The sequence below is a fragment of the Osmerus mordax genome, chromosome 25 (assembly GCF_038355195.1).
Source record: "Osmerus mordax isolate fOsmMor3 chromosome 25, fOsmMor3.pri, whole genome shotgun sequence".
NCBI classification, from domain to species: Eukaryota; Metazoa; Chordata; class Actinopteri; order Osmeriformes; family Osmeridae; genus Osmerus; species Osmerus mordax.
This window is the reverse complement of record NC_090074.1, coordinates 10,116,676-10,141,926: the sequence shown is the minus strand read 5'-3', so window position 1 is coordinate 10,141,926 and position 25,251 is coordinate 10,116,676. Positions and strand designations below refer to the sequence as shown.

The 25,251-nt window shown below is 47.7% G+C and overlaps 1 protein-coding gene and 9 non-coding genes across 10 annotated transcripts; 2 read left to right on the top strand and 8 right to left on the bottom strand.

Annotated features, from left to right (window-relative positions):
• Nucleotides 1-2,790: 2,790 nt before the first annotated feature.
• Nucleotides 2,791-23,301, bottom strand: LOC136933457 (retinal guanylyl cyclase 2-like). The gene is made up of 18 exons (XM_067228862.1): nt 22,832-23,301; nt 22,375-22,571; nt 21,329-21,630; nt 20,771-21,125; nt 20,496-20,677; nt 20,151-20,261; nt 19,432-19,512; nt 16,786-16,962; nt 16,445-16,601; nt 16,019-16,162; nt 15,713-15,861; nt 15,123-15,286; nt 11,067-11,259; nt 10,636-10,810; nt 10,381-10,479; nt 10,085-10,179; nt 5,727-5,812; nt 2,791-2,875 (listed from the first exon to the last, which is right to left on the bottom strand). Exons 1-18 carry the CDS (start codon nt 23,299-23,301, stop codon nt 2,791-2,793), a joined length of 3,222 nt encoding a protein of 1,073 aa, XP_067084963.1.
• trnat-agu (transfer RNA threonine (anticodon AGU)) lies at nt 11,622-11,695 on the bottom strand. The gene has a single exon. It is a non-coding gene; the product is annotated as a tRNA-Thr (tRNA).
• On the bottom strand, nt 12,337-12,408 carry trnaw-cca (transfer RNA tryptophan (anticodon CCA)). The gene has a single exon. It is a non-coding gene; the product is annotated as a tRNA-Trp (tRNA).
• On the top strand, nt 12,945-13,017 carry trnak-uuu (transfer RNA lysine (anticodon UUU)). The gene has a single exon. It is a non-coding gene; the product is annotated as a tRNA-Lys (tRNA).
• trnae-uuc (transfer RNA glutamic acid (anticodon UUC)) lies at nt 13,228-13,299 on the bottom strand. The gene has a single exon. It is a non-coding gene; the product is annotated as a tRNA-Glu (tRNA).
• On the top strand, nt 13,413-13,502 carry trnay-gua (transfer RNA tyrosine (anticodon GUA)). Its single transcript is given in 2 exon segments — nt 13,413-13,449; nt 13,467-13,502. It is a non-coding gene; the product is annotated as a tRNA-Tyr (tRNA).
• Nucleotides 13,599-13,670, bottom strand: trnae-cuc (transfer RNA glutamic acid (anticodon CUC)). Its single transcript has one exon. It is a non-coding gene; the product is annotated as a tRNA-Glu (tRNA).
• On the bottom strand, nt 13,793-13,866 carry trnat-agu (transfer RNA threonine (anticodon AGU)). Its single transcript has one exon. It is a non-coding gene; the product is annotated as a tRNA-Thr (tRNA).
• trnan-guu (transfer RNA asparagine (anticodon GUU)) lies at nt 13,948-14,021 on the bottom strand. The gene has a single exon. It is a non-coding gene; the product is annotated as a tRNA-Asn (tRNA).
• On the bottom strand, nt 14,361-14,432 carry trnaw-cca (transfer RNA tryptophan (anticodon CCA)). The gene has a single exon. It is a non-coding gene; the product is annotated as a tRNA-Trp (tRNA).
• Nucleotides 23,302-25,251: the final 1,950 nt, after the last annotated feature.

The window sequence follows — 25,251 nt, the reverse complement described above, 5'->3', positions numbered from 1 at the left end:
TTTTTGCCCTCACAGTGACCTTCGGAAAAAGGATGAGGATTAACTATCGCGCTGCATCTCAATTCTTCATTCCCGGGGCTCAGGATGGGATGTGTCTCAATCCAAACTGCGGAGCGAGACGCTATCTTAACTGAGTCATGTTTATCAGTCACGTCATTCACTCAGAGATGCTTTGAAGAACTGTACAATCACCAAACAGTCTGTCTTCTCCAGGGACTGATTTTATTACAGTCTGTTTGAACGCTGGGAGGAAATACAGAAATACAGACCTCAAACTGCAACTCAGACAGAAGTAGCAGTCTTCAGAAGTGTGAAAAGAGGACTATGATCATGATCTAAGTACACCAGTGTATTCACCAGCACTTGACTTGGGATAAAATAAGTGTAGGAACTGAAAAGTAGCCTATCAAAAAGAAAAAAAGCTATCAGAAAGCAGTTTGCCTACAATTAGAAGTACTGGAACGTGTTTACTGCCCAGCTCAAGCATGTATTTACATTGAAATACATGCTTGTATCAAACATGTATTTACACAAGTAGATGAGTATTTCTATTAGTTTTACTTATAATTGTATCTCTTAAGCATTCTGTTGAGCTATATGTACACCTTTGAGCTTATGGATTGGGGTTAGAACATACAATAATAATACATTCATTTAGCATAAACTTGTTCAAAGTGACTTCCAAGGGGGGAAAGGGTGAACCGGTGACCTCTTGATCTTCAGTCAAATGCTCTGCACTGAGCTCTACCGACCCCAAACATCAATATGTATGGGGGCTGGGGTGATGAATGAGATGAGGGTGAGGAGGGAGAGGGAGGGTGAGGAGGGTGAGGAGGGAGAGGAAGGAGAGGAGGGAGAGGAGGGTGAGGAAGATGAGGAGTGTGAGAAGGGAGAGGAAGGAGAGGAGGGAGTGGAGGGTGAGGAGGGAAAGGAGGGATAGGAAGGAGAGGAGGGTGAGGAGGGAGAGAAAGGAGAGGAGGGAGAGGAGGGCGAGGAGTGTTAGGAGGGAGAGGAAGGAGAGGAGGGTGAGGAGGGAGAGGAGGGTGAGGAAGTAAGGCTCAGTGATTAAGTGGTATAGACTGGGACTCATTAATCCTCAGAGTCTATGTTTAGACCAGCAGAGTGTCCTTAGAGGAGATCCTTCTAATCATAACGGTGAGATTAAACCCCTGCTGTGCCCACTGTGATATGCTGAACCACCTATCTCTCAAGAACTTCAAGGAAGAGGGGGTGGGGGGGGAGAGGAGGAGGAGAAGAGTGGAGGAGAGGAGAAGGGAGAGAAGGAGAAGGGAGTGTGGAGGGGGGGGGGGGAGGAGAGTGAAAGAGAGGTATCATGTCCCAGTGTTCCAGTGTTCTAAGTGAGGTGTTCAAGTGTTCCAATGCCTTGGTGTTCCAGTGTTCCTGGGGAGGTGTTCCAGTGTTGCACTGTTCCAGTGTTCTTAGTGAAGTTCCATAGTTCCTGGTGAGGTGTCCCAGTGTTCCTGTGTTCCTCATGAGATATTCCAGTGTTGCAGTGTTCCAGTGTTCCTAGTGAGGTGTTCCAGGATTCCAGTGTTTCTAGTGAGGTGTTTCAGGGTTCCGGTGTTCCTAGTGAGGTGTTTCAGGGTTCCAGTGTTCCTAGTGAGGTGTTCCAGGGTTCCCAGAGAGGTGTTTCAGAGTTCCAGTGTTCCCAGTGAGGTGTTTCAGGGTTCCAGTATTCCTAGTGAGGTGTTCCAGGGTTTCAGTGTTTCCAGTGATGTGTTCCAAGGTTCCAGTGTTCTAATGTTCCAATGTCAATGGTGGTGTATCATGATGTTGTCCTCCTCGCCTCCAGTAGGCAGCTCAGTAACATGGCGCACAGTGGAGAGCCTCCTCACGGCCTTCCGAAGGAGTTGCTTAAAGTCCCGCGGCATTGTCCTGAAACACAGCAAGAAGGATGACGGGAGTCAGTCAGGAAGTTGCAGTCCTCTCGCCCTGCTAGTACTCCCCCCATCTCTGCTGTCACCTTCACCAGAATTTCAACCAGACACATGGACACATGATCAGTCAAACAGACACAGAAGCACTGAGGGGCAGCAGACAGACCATTTAGGCTTTTTGGAGTGGATTAAAAGGTTTTATCCCCAAGAAGTGAGACAAGTGTTGTCACCAGGAAGTGAGACAGGTGTTGTCACCAGGAAGTGAGACACATTTGGTTGCCTGGAAGTAAGACAGGTATGTTCACCAGGAAGTGGACAGGTGTTCAGACAAGTGTTGAGACTGGTATTGTCTCCAGGAAGTGAGACAGGTGTGGTCAGGAAGTGAGACTTGTTGTCACCAGGGGTGAGACAGGTGCTGTCACCATGAAGGGAGACAGGTGTTGTTTTCAGGTAGTGAAACAGGTTTTGTATTCAGGAAGTGAGACAGGTAGAACAATCCTGGGCTTCATCTGATCTCGCTGGTGAGGGCAAGTGTGGTAAATATGTGTTAGGGCAGATAACAAGTGTGGTAAAGTAGGGCAGGGCAGGTACCAGGTGTGGTAGAGTAGGACAGGGCAGGTAACAGGTGCGGTAGAGTAGGACAGGGCAGGTAACAGGTGTGGTAGGGCAGGTAACAGGTGTGGTAGAGCAGGGCATGTAACAGGTGTGGTAGGGCAGGGCAGGTAACAGGTGTAGTAGGGCAGGGCAGGTAACAGGTGTGGTAGGGCAGGGCTAGTAACAGGTCGTTCAGGGCAGGTTACAGGTGTAGTAGGGCAGGGCAGGTAACAGGTGTGGTATGGCAGGTAGCAGTTCTGGTAGGTCAGGGCAGGTAACAAGTGCAGCCTGCAGAGATTCATCTGCTCCCCCTGGCCAGCTGCTCGGCTTTCTTCTTCTTGTGACGCATTATCTCCTCCATCTGCAGCCCATGAGCTTGTGCTCTGTAGAGACACGAGAAACACCAGGAGACACTAGGGGCGATACCAGCAGAGATACTCCAGGGGAGATTCCAGTAGAGATACAGGTGGAGATAACAGGAGGAGATAACAGAGGAGCTACCAGGGGAAATACCGTATTTTTCTGAAAATAAGCCGCATTTTTTATAAACTGCACCCCACCAGAATGGGAGCTTTGTTTTTGTAAATGTGAGTATAAACCACACTGGAATATATGGCGTACTTGATATGGGAATGCACGAGTAAAGGCGATCTTACAGCATGCCGTTGCAACACACTTAGAAAACGAAAGTAAGTGCGTAATGTATGTTTTCTATTGCCCGGGAATCAGGGCGGCTGCTGGTCTTTCAAAGAGGGGAACATCGGCCTACATCATAATTTTTTTTTATCTATTTGGCTAGTTCACTGGCTAGTTCACCCCTACGACACTAGCCTAGCCTACTGTATGAATGAATGGATGAACGAACAATCTAACGATATTAAACTCGAAGGAGGAAATATGGGAATTAGGTTCAACTGAAACAAGGAATGTGGTGTATAATTGTATTAAATGTATGATGAAAATTGGCTAGCAATTTCGGCAAGCAAATTCCAAGAAATAGGTTGCAGCAGTTTGTCTTTCGACTACACTTGCAAAATTCGCGATGGGACTGAGCTCGAATAACTTCGGCGACTTTTTATAGTATACAATCGCTGTCAATCAAAAGGAGATGCAGTCTTTCGACAGACCCTCCAATCATCACGTAGAAGCCCGGAGTCCAGGCCAGCCCACTCCTCCATTCACCCCCTGACCCGCCGAGCGATCGTGGGCGGGACATAATCGCAGCATTTATCCAATGACCATATAGTTTTGAAGCACTGAAAAAACCTGTTCAAAGCAGCCCCATTGAAGTCCATGGACGCCAGGCTTCAACAGGGAAATGCACTGTGACGCTACGGGAATGTATGACAAGGAAATCGAGTCATTCGACCTGCTATAGGTTGCTGATTCTGAACGTCTTCGAGATGAACGTGTTCTAACGCATTTAAAATGTTAATACAATTGTAAATATTTTACCATAAATGTTTTGACATTTTAGTGGAAGCCGAGCTTCCCTTGCAGTCTTCAAGAAATCGCCACTGCCGGGAATTATAAATATTTTGGACGCTCCCTAAATCGTAAGTTATTTTTCCGAAACAGTAGGCCTAGCTAGCTAGCTTTAGTTAGCTTCCGGGCTAAGTTAACTAGCATAATACTCGTAGCCATTGGCGATTTTAGACTCTTTTTAGGGGTGCTCAAGCACACCTAAATTTGATCTCAGCACCCCTAAAAATAATATTTACAAAATAATAAAATGTTTTAATTATTATGAATTATTACCATATTTCTTTAATTAAACGCTGCAGCCTTTATTACACAATGATCATTTTTGGTGCGGTGTTTATTCGAGGGCGGTGTTTAATTAGTAAGAGAGATTTAGTGAATTGTAGCTGCGGTGCGGCCATAGATAAACAAAGAATAGACAAGGAGGTCAAACACAAAGCCTATAGTCAGAGAATGTCTAATATGGGGAGAACTGCCACTCTCGGGAAACTTCCGGTTTATGAACTAGTTGCAGTTCCACCATAGTTCCATATGAGGGCGCTAACGGTCCAGTGCAGAATGAATGGTCTATGGAGCTATACCCCTCAAAATCCACTTTTCTCAGGATATAATTTTTTGTCTAGTCATTTGAATGTGGAATTAGAAAGGGGAGGCAAAAAAAATACACACTGCTGTGTGTTTGATTTTTTTTAAGTAGCTTTTTTGTCTTAAAAAGCCCTTTAAAATGGGAGTCAGATGGCTGAGTGGTTAGGGAAGCGGGCTAGTAATCAGAAGGTTGCTAGTTCGATTCCCGGCTATGCCAACTGACGTTGTGTCCTTGGGCAAGGCACTTCACCCTACTTGCCTCGGGGAGAATGTCCCTGTCCTTACTGTAAGTCGCTCTGGATAAAAGCGTCTGCTAAATGGCAAAATGTCAATGACATCATACACATAGTACGAGCAGAGATACTGCTTTGCGGCAAGCTCTGGTCACTACCTTTTTTCTCTCAAGGCATCGACAACACAGCTGACATGTTAGGCTCTCCCTGTGAATACACATGCTAGAAAGAGTTTTGACTTGCTAATGTTGTTGCTAATGTTGCTAATGCTCTGACTTTCTGGTTCCACTTCGGATACCATCTCTGGTTGTAGTCAGTCCTTCACTAACCAATCAGCATTCATTAGCAGAATGCTAGCGTGTTATGGGCAACAACGACTCACCCTGTAAGAAACCGAAAGGACATAAGTACTCGTTCATTCAACTTTCGACCTATAATCCATGTTGAACATGCAGAAACTACAATCAAATCAGAGATTTCTCAACGACAATCAGGCGAAAGAGCCACATTTAGCCGTTTAGCTCCATAAACTCCCATTCATTTTTCACTGGACCGCGATCACTCCCAGTGGAACAAAATTCGGTACAATGGGGCTTACGTAATTGTTATCCAGTGAAATTTGTGATTTATTAGCAAGGGGGTTTAACACTTTTGCAAGGCACTGTATCCATGTCACATTCTCATTGGGGGCTGAGCCCCCCTAAAGGTCTGATCCTAGAATCGCCCCTGCTCGTAGCAATGCTACTACCATGATAGTGTTATTTGTTAGCCTTCTCATTAGTACATTTTGAAGCCTGTTTTGTTAGATAAGCCGCTTCAAAATATAAGCCTCACCACCACAAGAAAAATTTAAAATCAGGGTTTTATTTCCGAAAAATACGGTACACAGGTGAAATACACCAGGGGAAATACCAGTAGCAGGCATTGCTCTTACCCAGACTTGACCTCTGGAGGGATGGGCAGAGGCTTGGTGAAGCTGTCCTTGCCAATCAGCCAGTAGGTGTCTCCCAGTTCCTTGACCTGAAACACACACAGTGGAGAACATGCTACACACACCTCGCTAAACACAGTGGAGAACATGCTACACACATAGGGTGACCAGAAGCATGACCTTGAAAAGGAGGACACTTGAATCCAAAAAGGAAGACAATCCCCAAAAGTTGTTGACTGGGTGGGGGAACTATTTCAATTGTAATATAAATTAAAATATATAATTTGGTCAGCTCAGCAGTGGTTGTTTTATCATCCGCTGTTGTGTTCGGAGCAAAAAATGATGTTTAGGAAGAGTGCCCGGCAGAACTAGTATTATCCTTGTGCCGTTGCGTAGCGCAGGCATGCCGCTCTAAAGTCCCTTTCCCCCTACTAATGACGTCTACATCAATGCGACAGAGCTTACAGAAGGTATGATATTGATTTTTGCTGCTCTTAGTGGCAAAGTGGAGTTCTGAACTCCACGTAGATTTGAAGGAGGTCTTTCTTTTTTGGCACTGAAGCCCACGCGAGTGGTAAATTGCGACGGTGGGCAGGAAGGATCCAAAAGGAGGACAAAAGGGCGAAAAGGAGGATGCAAAACCGGACTGTCCGGACGAAATCTGGACATCTGGTCACCCTATACACACACCTCGCTAAACACAGTGGAGAACATGCTACACACACCTCGGTTTCCGGGGACAGTCCCCGTTTTTGGTGGCCTGTCCCCGGCTGGAGCTGTCCCCGAAAATGTCCCCGGTTTTCACTGTGACCAACAACAGACCCAGAACACAAATACAAAAAAGAGAGAAAGAAAACAATGACCAAACATTTAGTTGTGTAGCCTACACACCACTGGCTCAAGCAAGCAAGCCAGCAGCCAGGGCGGCAATTGAGCTCAGAGCTCAAAGATGTTCTAGAATGCCCGTCTTTGAAGTATTTTGATTGGCTATTGAATATGCAGCGCGAGAGATTGCGTCCTTTTATTCTATTCAGCCAGCTAGCTCTGACTAATCGAGTACAAGACAAGATTGCATTGCGATAGGCGGTTGACGAACGGTGTTTCTTGTAAGTATCATTGCTTATCATTTATGTCATATATTATTTAACCTATCATTATTATATAGATAATATGTATGTACAATTTGCAAAAATGTGCGTGTCAACAATGTATCTGTCAGGTGTCAGCTACAGCTGTACTTGCTAACTAACTAACTAATATTAGAGATACTAGCTAACTAACCAGTACTATGACATTTCAGTTTCACTAGTCTGGGTTGCTACTTAGAGGTTGTTGGCAACTTGTCATTAAATGAAACCACTGAAAGCCGAGGAGTGCTGACTTACATTCATCAACAACCGTATGAGGTAGCCAGCCACGGTTATCTCTGGCTGAGTGGCTCTAGGAACTTTGGTTTAAAAGCCGCGCAACAACTCTTCCCTGCCATTAATTGTGTTGTAGGCTAGGGTTAGGGTTAGGGCTATACAGTCTCTTTGAATACGAACGTTTTCGTTCATTAACGAAAACGTTAATAATTAACCTATACTTGTGTATCGTTCCCTACCTCTGCCCCTTCCCCAACCCCTGGTCCTTGTAGGGAGAGTGGAAAGGAAGGACAGGTGGAAAACTTTGCAGGAAGACGAGTGAAATAGATATAGAAGAAGAAGAAGAAGAGAGTGAGAAACTAAGGGAGAGAAGAGGTGAAGAAAAGAGAAAGACAAGAAAAAGTTAAAAGTACAAACAGTGACATAAGGACAGTGAGGAAGGATAGAACAATGTCTCTCTCAAAGAAAAGGAAGTGTCATGTCAATGACAATATATAAAAATAATTTTCATTTATATGGCTAGGCCATGATGAGGCAGTAGCTTTTTGCACCATCTGCCATTCCTCATTTTCAGTGGGCAGTGGAGGAAGAACATCCGTCGTAGAACACCAGCAGACCAAAAAACACAAAGCTGCAATTGTTGGATGTGCAGGTGTACCCAGTGTTTCAACATTTTTCAAGAGGGAGCCCTCTCAAACAGAATTTGAGTTGGCTGTGCAGGAGGGTGTGTTTGCATACCACACTATTAGCCATAATCACAGCTTCAGGTCAATAGACTGCACAGCATCACTGAACCGGAAGCTCTATGAGCCAAAATGTTGCTGTGCAAGGAGTAAGTGTGAGGCCATTGTCACAAATGTGTTTGCACCCTGGGCCACGACACTCCTCGGCCAAAATCTGGAGCAGACAAAGTATGTCTAAAGATGTCCAAAAACATGGGCTAGAGGACAAAGTTGTGGCCTTCTCTGCAGATAATACTAACACTAACTTTGGTGGACTGAACAGGGCAGGAAGGGTGAATGTCCACTCCAAGGTAAAGCACGCTCTTCAGCGGGAGGTGCTTGGCCTTGGATACACGGCTCACACTGCCCTGGATATGGTTCCGCTTGACGTGGAACATCTCCTCACCAAGGTCTTTGGATACTTTCACATTTTTACAGTTCGTGTGGAGAGACTGAAGAGTTTTTGTGATTTTGTTGGTCAAGAATACCATCACATTTTGGGACACAGCAATGTTCGCTGGCTGTCGATGCTGCCAGCTTTGGAGAGGGTCTTTCAAATGTATCAACCGCTTAGATCATTCTTTCTCTCCGAAGAGAAATGTCCTGTTGTTCTGCGCAGGCCTTTGTTCATGGCAACCTGGCAATATTCCATGAGGGAATAAAGTTGCTTGAAGGCCAGGACCGCTGTGCTGTGGAGTCCACTGCCATACTCGGAAATGTTCAAGCAAAACTTGTTGCAAGACATGATAACAACTTTGTCCCAGTGTTAGCCAGAGGTCTTCTGAGAAACCTGGAGGAGAATGGTGTTATCACCAAGGAGACATTTCTTGATATTTCGAAGTGTTTCTTTGACACAGCAATAAGTTACCTGGATGCATGGGGGAAGCACACTGACGACCTCCAAGACCTGAACTGTCTTCTTCTAAAAAGGCAGCCTCAGAGAGATTACATTGAGAAGGCAGTAGCCACCCTTCAAAAGAAATGCCCCAATGTGGCCATTGATGAGGATGTACTATTTGATGAGGTGTCCAGTCTCCAGGAGTTCCTTAAGGGGGGGATTCTTGAGGAATGGAAGAAAGAGGAGACACCACTCATTCAAAGATGGGGAGGCGTAATTTGTTATTTCACTGACCATGAAATACCGCACATTAACCTGGCAAAATTGGCATCTGTGGTGATGTGTTTACCAGGGAGAAATGCTCCTGTTGAGAGGATATTCTCACTAATGAACGATGTATGGACTGCAGAGAGGAATCGCTTCACAGTCCCTACCATCAAGGCCCTGCTCACTGTCAAAACTAACTTCAAACTCCCATGCCATGAGTTATACCATTAGATTGGTAGATGTGGTAAGAGACTGGTTTATGAGCAGTTAGCCGTCAGGTGAGCATACAAACACTTCAAGGATAAAGTTACTTAACCCTTGTGTTATCTTCGGGTCATTCTGACCCATCAGTCATTGTGACCCACCGTCGTATTGCGACAGATTTACCGCATACAAAGACAATGTGAAGCATTTTCTTTTAACAGCTAGGCTGTCTCAGACCCCCCACATTGCAAAGGTTAAAAAATATATATTTTAATTTGTTTTTGTATTGGGTAAAATTGGGTAAACACAACGATGGTTCGTTATGAACCTTTGGGTCATGTGACCCGAAGGCAGCACGAGGGTTAAGAACACATTATGGGCAGAACAATCTGGCAAAAGGTTGTTACCTTTACTAATCTTCAATTCTATGCTGGAAAAACCTACACCTGTCACCCATCTGTGCGGACCAGTCACTTATCAGCCAATCACAGAGGTTAGGCCTGCTGCAAGGAAGCTTGTGCATCAACAAAGTTCTTATCACTGATATTGGTTCTTATTATTTGGATAAAGGTTTTTACGCTCTACTAATCTTCATTTCAGCCACTTTGTGATCAGTTTTAAGTAGAAAACTCTTTGTTTGACACTCCCTTTGCGATTTACGAGAACAAGGGTAAGATAAACTACTTTATGAATAAGGGCCCAGTCAGTGTCAGTGTCCCCGTTTTTCGTTTACAAAGATGTAATGTTTTGGAGGTGTTTACGTGTCTGAACTGAAAATGTCCCCGGATTGTGTCTCAGAAATCTGGTCACCTTATGCTAAACACAGTGGAGAACATGCTACACACACCTTGCTAAACACAGTGGAGAACATGGGGTGAATCTACGGAAAGAGAGAGACAGAGGAAGGCAACCAGAAAGAGGGAGAGTGTCCGAAAGAGGGGGAGGGAGATTTGGGGCTGTTCAGACCTTCAGTTCGGGGCTTCCTCTCGGCTGGACCTTGTAGCCCTCTTTTAGCTGCAGCAGGATCTTCACTGTGCTGTGGCTGACATGGATACGATACGCTGGGGACAGACACCCACCCACCCTCACACACACACACACACAAACACACACACTCAAACACACACAATCACATGGACCACACAAGCACACACACACAGAAACAGTCTCACTCTCACACACACACGCACATACACTGAATGTCAACATGAGCCAAGAGCAGAGAGAGCAGACCGGTAATGACTGAGCAGGTGATGACTCACGCATGCCAGTGGACTCCATCTTGGAGGCGGTGGTGACGGTGTCTCCAAACAGACAATAGCGGGGCATGGTGAGACCCACCACTCCTGCAACACATGGACCTGCACACACATAGTAGGGTCAGGGCCAAGGTCAGGGGTCAGCATTCCCACACCAGGGGTCAGATCTCAGCGTCCAGGTTCAGGGCCAGGGTCAAGGTAAGGGTTAGGGTCAGGTGTCAGGGGTCAGGATTCAGGGGTCAAGGAACAGGGTTGTACCTGAGTGCAGGCCTATGCGCATGCGCACGGGGACGTCGGGCATATGCCTCATCTTGAAGGACCCCACAGAGCTCAGAATGTCCAGTGCCATGTTGGAAATCTCAGCCGCGTGACGGTCGCCATTAGCAACTGGAAGCCCTGACGCCACCATGTAGGCATCACCTATGGTCTCCACCTGGGGACATGACATTTATAAGACAGACAACGTTACACAACACATACATGACACATGTATAACACATACAACAAACACAACACATGCATGAAGAGTTCACCACACATAGAAATGCTGTACAGATACATACACATACACCAAACATTTATGTTTGACTTATATGAAATACACATGACATGTACATGGCATGATACATACACAACAAGTACCTGACACATTCACAACAAATACATGATACATACACTCTCTGTGTTACCTTGTAGACATCATGGTCTCCTATAACAGCATCAAACAATGTGTAGAGGTCGTTGAGCAGGTCCACCACCTCGATGGGCTCGCTATTGGCCGAGATGGTGGTGAAGCCCACAATGTCACTGAAGTACAGCGTGACTCTGTCAAAGTGCTCCGGCTGCACCACACTGCCTGTCTTCAGGGCCTCAGCCACCGAGCTGAACACACACACACACACAAAAACAAAAAAAAACGAATTAAGGAAAACACACAAAAAGACTAATTATATGCGTTTGTCTGTCATTGTGTTGTGCATGTGTGCGCCTTCCTGTGTGTCACACAGACTCTGATATGCTGCAAAGTGTGCTGAGAGTACCGGTTAAAGAGCCTCTTTGTGTCGACGTTGCACCAGCATACTTGAGTAGACCGCGGCGGTGAGAGCGCCGAATCCTAGCCACTAGACCACCAGAGAGAGCTCTGCTTCCTCTGCTCACTGTCAAAGATGAGGGACAAGTTGCAAGGCTAACCTTTCAAATGAACCTACCACCAGGGAGCGCTTGGCTTCCTCTTGCGCCAGAAAAGGCACCGCTGAGATTTGAACTCAGGATCTCCTGTTTACTAGACAGGCGCTTTGACCAACTAAGCCACGGCGCCTTGCTTAACGCTCCATGACGGGCTCAGGCTGCTGTTTTCTCTTCGGGTAGGTGCTTTGAGGCGGGGTCTACAGCGTCTTTGAAAGACACCTCCGAAGGTTATGCCCCGCATGCAGCAAAGCCTCTCAAGGCACCAGAATGAAGACATTTTCCAGCTTATTCCACTCTGACAGCAGTACAGCTCATTGTCACACAGGCAGGACCCACAACAGAAGCAAGCAAGAAAGCGCTCGTCCCTGGGTGGGCTCGAACCACCATCCTTTCGGTTAACAGCCGAACGCGCTAACCAATTGCGCCACGGAGACCCTGTCTCCGCAGGACCAGGGCTGAAAAATGGAAGGAAACGCTGGGAGACGTGTGCCCAAACTTCCCATGAAGAAGAGGAGGAGGAGCGGCCATACTAAGTACTCTTCCTGTGATCTGTCAACGGGAGTTTGGGAAAGAAAGACAACGACTCTGGTGGGACTCCAACCCACAACCTTTGAATGGCTTTTCTTTGCCCTGCCTAGAAGTGGTGGCATGACTCACTTTGAGGGAAAGCAATCAGAGCTTGATTTTGCCAGTTCTGTAAAAGAGTGAGCTCTCACTGCGTCCGCAAGAAAGACGTCCTTTTCCCGATGGAGGGCCACACATAATCTCCGCTGACCCCGACGTGATTTGAACACGCAACCTTCTGATCTGGAGTCAGACGCGCTACCGTTGCGCCACGAGGCCCACGTGCATGCAAGGAGGCAACATTCTGACGTGGACTCTGATGTGCAAACGCTGTGCCGCAAAGTGCGCTCAGAGTACCAACTATGGCGTGAACGCCATCAGGATTGACGTTCCAATGGACGTCGCCAAGCTTCTCCTGGGATTCAACGAGATTAGTGCCTGTGCAACACTACCTGAACGATTCCACAGAACAAGTCCCCAAAAACCCAATTCTAATTGCAACCTGACTGAGATCACGCAGACTCAGTCTCGTGACCCCTGCAGCTGTTCATTGAAACCAATCTCATAACAAGTTCAAAATCTAACTCCTTCATACGATCCATATTGTCCTTACTTGAACAAATCCATTGTCAAAGGTATTTGGACGGGTGCGTGTTCACTAATGCTGACGACCGGCGAAGTATTTCCATTCTTCAACGAGCAAACCCTGCTACACTTGCCAAGGATTCGCCATACGATCCTTAAGGGTTCGTGTGGGCGAGGAGATTTACATGCGCAAGTTCCACGAAACACCCTGTGTTTTCGGTCCTTCCAGAGCCCGGATAGCTCAGTCGGCAGAGCATCAGACTTTTAATCTGAGGGTCCAGGGTTCAAGTCCCTGTTCGGGCGGCGTGCGTTCAAACCCTGTCGGAGCGGTCCACCTTTGACTCTCTCTCATGTACCTCACTTTGAGGAAGCTTTTAATCTTGAGGGTCCAGCTTTCGAGTCCCTGCGTGAGCTGTGTGTTCAAACTACACAGCGTGACTTGGTGGCACGCCTTACTTTGAGACAAAGGACGCAAAAAGCCAGCTGTCACCAAGCTTTCGGCTAAACCTAAAGTTCCCTGACCGGGAATCGAACCCGGGCCGCGGCGGTGAAAGCGCCGAATCCTAGCCACTAGACCACCAGGGAGAGGCTTGACAGACCGTTGCGTCAGCAAAGGCTTTCTTCTTTCGTATCTCAACTGGAGAGAGAATGGGGGATCGCATGCCTTCCTCGCCAGAAAAAACCCCTCTCTCGTTCACCCTTCGATAGCTCAGTTGGTAGAGCGGAGGACTGTAGGTCAAACGCGGTTAGAAATCCTTAGGTCGCTGGTTCAAATCCGGCTCGAAGGAGGGATGTTTTGGGGTCAAATATTGCCTATCCGACAGCAAGGCTACTCTACCGGCAGGGAAACCCGCCCCCATTTTAAAAGAGGTCTCAAAACAGGTTTCCCTGACCGGGAATCGAACCCGGGCCGCGGCGGTGAGAGCGCCGAATCCTAGCCACTAGACCACCAGGGAGAGCTCTGCTTCCTCGGGCTCACTCTGCTCGCTCACTGTCAAAGATGAGGGCCAAGTTGCAAGGCTAAGCTTTCAAATGAACCTACCACCAGGGAGCGCTTGGCTTCCTCTTGCGCCAGAAAAGGCACCGCTGAGATTTGAACTCAGGATCTCCTGTTTACTAGACAGGCGCTTTGACCAACTAAGCCACGGCGCCTTACTTGGCGCTCCACGACGGGCTCAGGCTGCTGTTTTCTCTTCGGGTAGGTGCTTTAAGGTTTTCAAACAAGAAAACACTCGTCCCTGGGTGGGCTCGAACCACCATCCTTTCGGTTAACAGCCGAACGCGCTAACCAATTGCGCCACAGAGACCCTGTCTCCACGGGACCAGGACTCGAAAAAATGGAAGGAAACGCTGGGAGACGTGGGCCAAAACTCCCCATGATGAAGAGGAGGAGGAGCGGCCATACTAATAACTCTTCCTGTGATCTGTCAACGGGAGTTTGGGAAGCAAAGACAACGACTCTGGTGGGACTCCAACCCACAACCTTTGAATGGCTTTTCTTTGCCCTGCCTAGAAGTGGTGGCATGACTCACTTTGAGGGAAAGCAATCAGAGCTTGATTTTGCCAGTTCTGTAAAAGAGTGAGCTCTCACTGCGTCCGCAAGAAAGACGTCCTTTTCCCGATGGAGGGCCACACATAATCTCCGCTGACCCCGACGTGATTTGAACACGCAACCTTCTGATCTGGAGTCAGACGCGCTACCGTTGCGCCACGAGGCCTATGTGCATGCAAATGTGCTGAGATTAGTAACTATACAGTACATTATATATATATACAGTATACAGTACAGTACTATGGCGTGAACGCCATCATGATTGACGTTCCAATGGACGTCGCCAAGCTTCTCCTGGGATTCAACGAGATTAGTGACTGTACAACACTACCTGAACGATTCCACAGAAGAAGTCCCCAAAAACGCAATTCTAATTGCAACCTGACTGAGATCACGCAGACTCAGTCTTGTGACCACTGCAGCACAGCCGCGCTTTGACTTTAGATTCTTCAAATGGGCCTCGGACGCGAACCGCCCTCAACATCATTGATCAACCCTAATCAAACGTTACTATGGCTAACGCTCTTTCGTCCCTTGGCGTGAGCTATGTTTATGATTTGTAAGGATGTAATCATTGACTTTACAATTTCTTTCTCTCTTTAAGTTCGACCATTCCATTCTGTTCTTTGAAACCAATCTCATATCAAATTCATATGAAATTGAGCTGATATCTGTGCCAAAAAAAGTCTAACAGCGATGCACGCCCTACTTTGAGACACAAGTCCAATGCGCTATCCATTGCGCCACAGAGACCCGGTCTTTACAGAAATAGGACTGGAAAATTGAAGGAATTGCCACGAGATGGAATCTAACACAATACTTTTTGTGTATGTGTGTGTGTTCGTGTGAGACTCACGGAGGCAGCATCTGTGTGAGGAGCTTCTCCGTCTTTTGCTTCTCTATCTCCAGCTCCTCGGTCCTCTCCCTTATCAGCTCCTCCAGGTTGGATGAGTACTGCTCCAGCATGCGCAGCATGGAGTCTATGATATTGGTCTTCCTCCCCTTGTTGATGTTCTTAAACTGGGGAAGGGCGGTTCGCAGAGGAGGATGGGGAGGAGGGGAGGAGGAGGAGGAGGAGGAGGAGGAGGAGGAGGAGGAGGAGGGGGAGGAAGTGAGCAGGAGGAAGATCAAAGGTTAACAGTATTTTTTTCTGTCACCATGCGAACAGGTACTTGCGTACCTGGTTATAGATGAGGTACTTGTCTACCTGGTTATAAACATGGTAACTGTCTACCTGGTTATAGATTAGGTAGTTGTCTACCTGGTTATAGACATGGTAGCTGTCTACTTAGTTACAGATGAAGTAGTTCTCTACCCTGGTTATGGATGAGATAGCTGTCTCCCTGGTCTGTCTACCTGGTTATGGATGAGATAAAAGTCTACCTGGTCTGGTTTGTCTACATGGTTTAAGATGAGGTAGCAGTCTACCTGGTCTGGTCTGTCTACCTGGTCGAAGATGATGTTGAAGTCGGGGCGTCTGTCTGGTTGCTCACTCCAGCACAGCTTCATCAGCTGGATGCACTCAAGGGGGGCGTGGTCTGGAGACACCAGCGGCCGGCACAGAGGAGGAGGCTTCTTGATCCTCTGGATGATGTCTGGAGCCCACGCACACACACACACGTACGCACACACACACACACACACACACACACACAGGGTGAACAGAATGCAGAAGTGCTAGAGATTTTAGGTAATCTACCTGTGCAATGACTGGATAACAGTGTGTGTGGGTGCATACGTGTGTGTGTGTACCCTCAGCAGTCATGTCCATCATGCAGTAGGGGGGTCCTCTGAGCACAACCTCCTGCACGACGATGGAGAAGCTGTAGACGTCTCCCGGGAGAGACCCCAGCTGGCCTGACCCACGCAGCAGCTCTGGCGCTGTCCACAGTAGCTCTGCTCACACACACACACCATACATACACACCATACACACACACATATATGCACACACCCAACATACACACAGACCATACACACATACACCATACAAACATATGCACACACACACACACCATACACACACGCCATGCACACACACCATAACCACAGGCACACATTGACACAAAGATTGACACAAACACAAAGATAGCAATTCGTATTCATACCCTCTGCAGAGGGCTTGGTTTGTGTGTGTGTGTGTGTATGCACGCATCCATGTGTGTGTGTGAGGTCTACCTTCAGCAGAGGGTGGGGTGCGTGGGAGTCTCTGGGCCTCCAGAACTTCATTATATCCATAGTCAGTGATCTTCAGCACAAAGCGACCATCCACAACACAGTTACCGGACTTCAGCCTGCCATGGCAGATCCCTCGATGGTGCAGGTACCTCATACCCTACACACACACACAGGTATGGACCCATGCATGCATTCAAACACACAAAAGTACGCACATACGCACACACATTGCTCCCCCACCATACATACACACGCATGGATGCATACACACACAGTGTATGTGAGTGTGCGTGTGTACGGGCATGTGTGTGTATATGTGCGGACGTGCGCGTGTGTCCTACCTTGATGAGGTCAAGTATGAGGGAAGACTTGAACATCCAGTCCAGTTTGACGTTGTCGTTACGTAGCAGGTCCTGGATGCTACCACGTAAACAGAATTCTGTCATGATTCCAAACACTCCGCAGTCCAGGAAGAACCCCATGAACAGGTTCACGTTCTCATGACGAATATCTTTCATCTGGAGGAGGAGGAAGAAGGGAAATATAGACATTAATATAATAATATACAATTCACAATAATATTCAACCTGTATTCTAGTACATAGCTATAACACCAGTTACAATACCCTATGTTAGTGTCCGGTCGGGCCATACAAACATTCTGTATCGCTACACACTCCCCCCGCTACGCATGCTCTCCCTTTTCCTCAACTCCAATGCCGGGCTGTCAATATGTTGTCCCGGGCTGTCCCTTTCAATATGTTTTTCTCCCTGTTTAGTTTGTCAATGTTACAAATGTGCGCAGCCCTCCACCTCCCTATCGCCGCCCGGTGGTTTAGTCTCCTGCTTCCTCGGCTTGTCTGGCTGGGTCGTCAGTGTCTGGACTCCATGGGGGGATTTATCTTCGGCGGCTGGGCTGATGCCCATTCATCATTGATTTCCCCATGGGGTCTAAGCGCCAAACACCTGATGTCTAATTCCATCATCTTTGTAAAATGAATTTCACTTTACTAATTCCTGTTATCTCCAGATTGAAATAGCATACGTCACAAAACACCTTGTTTGTGTATTGGTAGAGTTGGGCTTGTGGTGGCCATTTAAATTTCCTTTATTTTGAGGATTTTCACAAACCATTACTCAGTGTGCGAATTATACAATGACAATCGGGGGGGTCAACTCAGTACCCGCCCCCCCCCGGGACGAAGTTCACCCCTGCCGCTGCCCCAACAAAGTAAACGGCACGACAACGCACTACTAAAACTACAAACACAATTGTTTGTAGTCATTTCTTTCTGAAATAATCTTGATCTTTTCAAAATTTGCAGAGTAACATATCTGACTGTTCATCACAAAATAAGGTTGTTGGAAATCTCTCCAGATTCTGACAAGCAATGAGACAGACAAATGAAGCTATCTTGCTTGATATAGAGCTAGCGATAGCTATCTTTTAAGTTGGTGCTTAACCATGTTTCTATCATTAACATTCTTGTGAATATTCTACAGCTAATTGCCATTACAAATACATTCATGACAGTTTGTTACATTTAGACATTTACATTTAGCAGACGCTCTTATCCAGAGCGACTTACAGTAAGTACAGGGACATTCTCCCCGAGGCAAGTAGGGTGAAGTGCCTTGCCCAAGGACACAACGTAACCGCTCAGCCACCTGACTCCTTGTTGTGGTATTAGATAGCCAGACATCCCAACCTGCAGAGACTCATTTCCGGGAGGTAGCCTCGCTTCAGCGCTCTCCAGGGGAGTTGTTTTCCAGCGACGGCCTTGGCCAGGGCCTGTGCTGGTTACGGGGCCGAAAGTGGATAAGATTGGGGTAGTTGTTTTGACGAGTAGCCGCAACTCAATATTCACGTCCACCCTTCAGGAAGGTCTCCATGTCCTCCATCTTCCTTTGCAGAGCCGCAAACTTATCCCTGTTGTAATCAATGCTGCGTTGTAAGTTCACAGTCTGAGCTCCAACAACTCTGCCCACCGCATCAATCATATCGGGCAGCCTAACGGAGCTTTTGATGGCTGCAGCCGTTTCCTTAATTTTCCGATATACAAAGCCAGATATGCACCTATCTCTACCAGAAATGACCATTAGACAGTCTCTCGCTCGCTCGAAATACAAAATCCCTGATTTCCGGGAGATTGTACAGCATTTGCGGCCGTCAGGGAGCCGCTATTGAAATGTGGGAGACTCCCGGACCTTCCGGGAGACTTGGGATGTCTGGATAGCAAACTTGCCTTTCTTTCACTTTATCACGAAGCAGAACGCACCGCTACACTGAGGTGATTCAACAAGCTTCTGTATTGCACACTGCCTGGTCACTCGCGCGCGGTGTTTCTTGAGTTTTATTGGGCACTGGTCACTCGCACTGTGTTTATTGAGTGAATTTTGACTATAGCAGTCAGTGTAATAGTGTGTCATATTCCCTGCCATAAAGTCAACATTTGTGTGTATCGCCAACCTGTTATTAAATGAATATGGTAACTATATTGTGATATTTACGTTTACAGGTAAGAACAATATATAAATGTATCGACCCCCCCAGACCTGTGGATTTTACCTCTTTTGGGGGGGTCCGAGCCTTAATCGGGGGGGTCAGACCCCCCCAAACCCCCCCGTAATTCGCACACTGCCATTACTCACCACATAAAACTGTATTTATATCAATAATTTAATCTGTGCCTATGTCTCTAATCTAGACTGTATTTATGTTTGTATATTAATGATCTAGACATTATCTGTATTTATATATGTGATCTGGACTGTATCTTTACCACTATATGTGATAGACTGTTTCTTTATATGAAATCTAGACTGTATATATATGTGTTCTCGACTGTATGTATATCTATGATCTAGACCTGTATGCATATGTATGATTAAGACTGAATGTTTATTAATGATCGTGACCAGTACCAAGTGTGGAACAAGTATAACAGGTGTGCCAGGTGTAATCGTAACCCTCGGGTGTAACTCACCAGCTCAAACACGTCACTGGTCTGGGGAGTGATGGATTTGAAGCTTCCAGATGGGAGTTTCTTCATCCAGACCCAGTCTCCCTGTGGGGGCAGTCTGTCAGGGCTAGGGGCGAGCTACAGTCCCTGTCACCCTGTTAGCAACAGACCCTGTTAGCTACAGGCCATATTATCTACACACCCTGCTAGATACAGGCATTAGCTTCAGACCCTGTCTCCCTGTTAGCTACAGACCCTGTTAGCTACAGACCCGTCTCCCTGTTAGCTTCAGACCCTGTTAGCTTCAGACCCTGTCTCCCTGTTAGTTACAGACCCTGTTAGCTACAGGCCCCGTCTCCCTGTTAGCTACAGACCCTGTTAGCTTCAGATTCTGTCTCCCTGTTAGTTACAGACCCTGTTAGCTTCAGACCCCGTCTCCCTGTTAGTTACAGACCCTGTTAGCTTCAGACCATATCTCCCTGTTAGTTACAGACCCTGTTAGCTTCAGACTCTGTCTCCCTGTTAGCTACAGACCCTGTATCCCTGTTAGCTACAGACCTTGTTAGCTATAGACTCTGTCACTGTATTAGCTACAGACCCTGTTAGCTTCAGACCCCGTCTCCCTGTTAGCTTCAGATCCAGTTAGCTTCAGACCCTGTCTCTTTGGGCAGGAGCTAGGAGCTTGGGGCTAGGAGATAGTCCTGAGGACTAGGCCTTACCTGGAATCTCTTCCCCATCCTTACCTCATACATGGCAATGTTGGAGTTCTCATAGGTTGCCGGGGAGATGGTGGAGGCAGATAAGAGTGAGGTAGGGCCACCCAGGTCACTCACCTTGCTGTCCAGGCTGAGCTTCTGACCAGGGAGATCACACAGAACACTCTTTAGAACCACACAGAACATCCAATAGAACCATATAGAACATCCTAAAGAACGAACAAAAAGAACATTCTAGGGAACCACAAGGAACATGCTACAGAACCACATATTGAACAAGCTAAAGAACCATGCCCAGAACATTCAATAGAACCACACAGAACATTCTATGTAACCACACACAGAGCATTCCAGAGATCCCAGATAAAAGACCTTGTTGCTCAGGGACAGGTTGATGAAGGTCACATCTGCCAGGGTCAGCAGGATCTTCCCCGGGCCTCGGAGCAGCCGGGCCTGCATCACACGACGACGGACCCAGTAGCCCAACACAGCAGACAGAACCAGAACCAGCACGAGGCTCAGCAACACCAGCACCAGCCCAAACGGATCCACACCTTACAAACATTACAGTATATCTGGGTTAGGTTGCGTGTGTGCATGCATGCATGCATACCTCCACTGCACTGTGTGTGTGTGTGTGTGCAAACCTCCACTACAGATTGTGTGTGAGGAGAACCAACAGCTGGGGTCCGGGCTGGGCTGGGCCCCCCCCGCCCAGTGTATGGGCTGGCCCAGGGCCCTGACCATGCCAGCCTCCAGGTCCAGGCTGTGGGTGGGCACCAATGGCCAGGTTAGCCCGTCCGTGTCCAAAACCAGGTAGGACAGCAGACTGGACCCACTGGAGTTGGTGCGGACGCGCTGGCTGAAGCCGTAGAAGGCCATATTCCGGGAGTGCTGCACCAGGTTGGCGGCAGACGGCCAGGCCCCGGACTCACGCACGCTCTGCAGGGAGTTGGCGATGAAGAGGATGGAGCTGTAGATCGTCCCGAAGAGAGGAGACAGCTGAGGAGAGACATGAGAGGATCAGTAGGCCTACCTGGTGTGCCGAGGCAGTAGACCCTACCTGGAATCTATGGGTGTGTCTGGGCAGTAGGCCTACCTGTAGAGGATGGGTGTGTCTGGGCAGTAGGCCTACCTGTAGAGGATGGGTGTGTCTGGGCAGTAGGCCTACCTGTAGAGGATGGGTGTCTGGGCAGTAGGCCTACCTGTAGAGGATGGGTGTGTCTTGGCAGTAGGCCTGTATCCACAGCCCGCTGGTAGGCTGTGTGAAAGGAGTTCTCCTCAGAGTCCATGGTGACAGTGAGGACGGCGTCGTAGGCTCTCCTTAGCTTGCTGTTGCTGAGCAGGGCGGGGTAGCGTGTGTCGCGGTACGGGAGGCTGTAGAGGAGGGTGTCATATGGGACGAACACCACAGACCCGTCCGTCAGGTGCATGTCCAACGCCGTTTCCAGTAGCAACCGCTGGGTCTCTCCACCAATCAGAACGGAGTGCATGCAGAGGATCACCACTGGTGGCACAAACACATACAATAAAGCACAATACACACACGCGCGCATGTGCCAAAATACACGGTCACAGAAATGGAAACACACAGACAAACACAGACAGGCGCACACGTGAACAACCACATTAAAGTTAAACATACCAGTCATTTCCAGTGCTACAGTATGGTTGGTGTGTTTCTTAGCATTCTCAGTACAGTGTATTTGTATCAACTGCACTGTGCTTTTAAATGTAATTCCAGTGTACCAGTGCATTTCATTAATTCAATTCAGCTTTTATCTCAAGTTCTACATAAGAGAAGAAGGTAGGCCCAGGCTGGTTGTGTACGGGTTCGATTTTTATCTCTGAAGCCCAACTCGCCAAGCAGTTCAGTATGTTGACCCGCAGAGGTTCAGCGGTATAGACATGCTCAAATCCATCACCTAAGCATTCATCAATTCCTCTGCCTGGTAGAGTCATACCCCCACTGAGGCACCAGGAAACACATGCGGCTGTCCGTGTGTCAGGTGAAGAAATATTGAGAGGTCCAGTTGAGATGAGTAGGGCAAGGTTAGAGTTAGGATGAGGGTTGAAGTTAGGTTGAAGTCAGGGTTGGGGTGTGGGTGTTGGTGGGGGTTGAGGTTAGAGTAGAGTGGTGTTAGGGTTAAAGTTGGGATGTTAGGGTTAGGTTAGGACTGGGGTGAGGGTTGGGGTTGAGGTTAGAGTTGTGATGTTAGGGTTAAGGTTGGGGTTCATGTGGAACACTCACTGCGCAGGTGCTTTCTTCTCTTGATGGCCACCAAGGCCCGACGCACGGAGGCGGCGTCCTTATCTGCCGTTACCATGATGACCACAGGGATGCCGTGGCTGCGCAGCCCGTTGGCCACCTGATTGGCCGTATCCACCCACACGTCCTCGGCTGATGAGACCACGCCCACGTGGGCCCAGCGGAAGTGTCGTGCTAGGCTGTTGACGTGTGCACATGCAGATTGTTTACACGTGTTCGTGTTGATCAAGATGGTAGTTTACATGTTTACAAGAGGATTGTTTACATGTTAACATGTTTATAAGCTGAATGTTTACGTGAACATGTTCATCAAACAGATTGTTTATATGTTCACATGTTTATAAGCTGAGTGTTTACCTGTGTACATGTTTATCAAGCGGACTGTTATGTTACTGTTACTGTACGTGTTTGCGTGTTTAGAACAGTGACAGAGACACACCTGAGCAGTACCCAGACAGGTGAGGGCACAGTGCGCGTGAAGGTGGAGTGTCGCTGGTGCTCGTCCAGCTCGTAGTTCACACACGCCCAGGAGAACAGTGCCTTGTTCCAGTTCTTAGCCAACAGGGACGCAGCATCACAGTAGCCTGGGTTGACAGGCCCCAGGTAGGCGTTGGCCCGTGGATGGTTGCGCAGGAAACCCCCTAGCGCCCGAGATGTCTGGCAGTCCTCCTCCAGGACCTCGTACTGGAACACCACGCCCAAAGACAGGCTGGGGTCGTGGTTGATACGCTCCACCGCCAACATGGCCGCCAGCTGGGGCCGGGCTTTGGCGAACAGGGGGTCACATGACCAGGGTCCCAGCACCCCGACTCGGAACACACCGGCCTGGGGGAGGAAGGGGAGGGAGGAGAGGAGGAGGAGGCCCAGAGCCCAGGGGCAAGAACAGGGGGGAGAGGGGAGGCATGGCATGATAGGAGGTGAGGGTGGGGGGGAGGCTACATGATATTGGACGGAGAGGGTTTGGAAGGCTAACAGTTGGGAATTCTGGGTGGAAGGAGAAAAGATCCTATAACTGGGGTAACCTAGCTTAGCCCAGCCTATTTTAGCCTAGCCAGACAAGCAGACAAGCAGACAAACAGACAGGAAGTTAGAACATTTTGGAAGAGAAAGGTTCCCTATCTCAGGTGTTTTGAGCCCCTTCTCATGAAAGTAAACTGTCACATCAAGGTTTAACCCTAACCCAACACTGAACACTGAAAATAGTTTTACCTTCTTTTATTCTTCTTGGTGGCAACCTCAGAGATCCCCTTCCTGGTTATGACCTGAGATCATTCCTCGTTATGATCTCAGGGGGAGGAAGTGTTGGAGAGGAGGAGGAATGGAGCGAAAGAGCATTGGAGAGGAGGAAGCACAGAGGAGTGTTGGGGAAGAGGGGGAGTAGAACAGAGGAGTGTTGGAGAGGAAAGAGGGATTAGACGAATGGGGAAGACAGGAATGGACCAGCCAGTCTGACACATCCATTACAGAAGGATAATGATTTGAGGATTATGCAGATCATAATCCCTATCTGTCTGTCCACCAAAATCTCTACACACGTACCTAACAGTGTGTGTCTATACCTACCAGTGCTGTGTGTGAATGTGAACAGACCTACCAGTGCTGTATGGCACTGGTAGGTCAGTGTGTGTGGGTATGTCTATACCAGTGTTTTATTACATTACATTTACATTACATTTAGTCATTTAGCAGACGCTCTTATCCAGAGCGACTTACAGTAGGTACAGGAACATTCCCCCGAGGCAAGTAGGATGAAGTGCAAGGAATCGAACCAGCAACCTTCTGATTACTAGCCTGATTCCCTAACCGCTCAGCCACCTGACTATGTGAATAGACCTACCAGTGCTGTATGTGTGTGTGTGTGTATGTCTATACCAGTGTTTTATTGAATCTGTCTTGACATTTGGCATTGTGGTGTGGTACAGTGGTCTTCCAATGATCAGCAAGCGTAAGCTTACAAAGCTGGTAAATGTAGCAACTAAGGTGGTTGGGGTACAGCTAGCCCAGTTGCAAGATATATATGACAAATGGGTTATGGGTAAGGCTAAACAAATTAAATATAACAACTGCCCTGATCACCCACTTTTCGGGGGGGTTTAATCTGCTCCCTTCAGGTCGCCGCTTTAGGCTACCGAGGTTATGAACTGGTCGTGCCAGAGATTCCTTCATTCCTGTGGCTATTAGGAACCTAAATTCACTTGGCTGACATCTAGATAAAAAAAAAATAATATATTATTTCTTTATTAGATTTTGGCCCTGCCAATGTCCATTATGATGGATTCATGCTGTAGGCCACTGTCCCAATTGGACCCTGTCATTGACTTCCCCACCATAATGGTTGGGTCCAGGCTCCCCTGCGTCCATGGTTGGACCTAATTAAGTCAAAGTGGCTGTAACCTAATTAAAGGTTGCCTCATTTCCATGAAGGAGACTGAGAAAAACATGAGAGAACACGGAGAAAGAGGACTTGTTTTAGGCATTAAGGTAAAACACTTCCCTGCTGAAAGGTGAAGTGTTTTGTGACTAGTTGTGTAGTTACTCTTGGCCTTGTTTTGTGTCTTTTGTGCATCTGTTCTGTGTTTGGTGTGTATGCCTTGTCTGTGTGCCTAAAATATGTGATTGTTTTCTGTATGGCCAGTGTATATACTTAGCTTCGGCCTGAGTAACTGTGCATGTTGTGGGGCCTGTCTTGGGTCGAACAGGTGCCTGTGATTGGGCCTCAGTAGGACAAGCAGGTGCCCAGGGTATAGGTGACTTTGAGTGCCTTTGAGTACGGCCTGTACATTTCATTTGTATGTTTTATTTTATGGTTGTGGTATGGTATGTGTTGGGGTTTATAGTCCCCTTTGGTAATAGAGATAT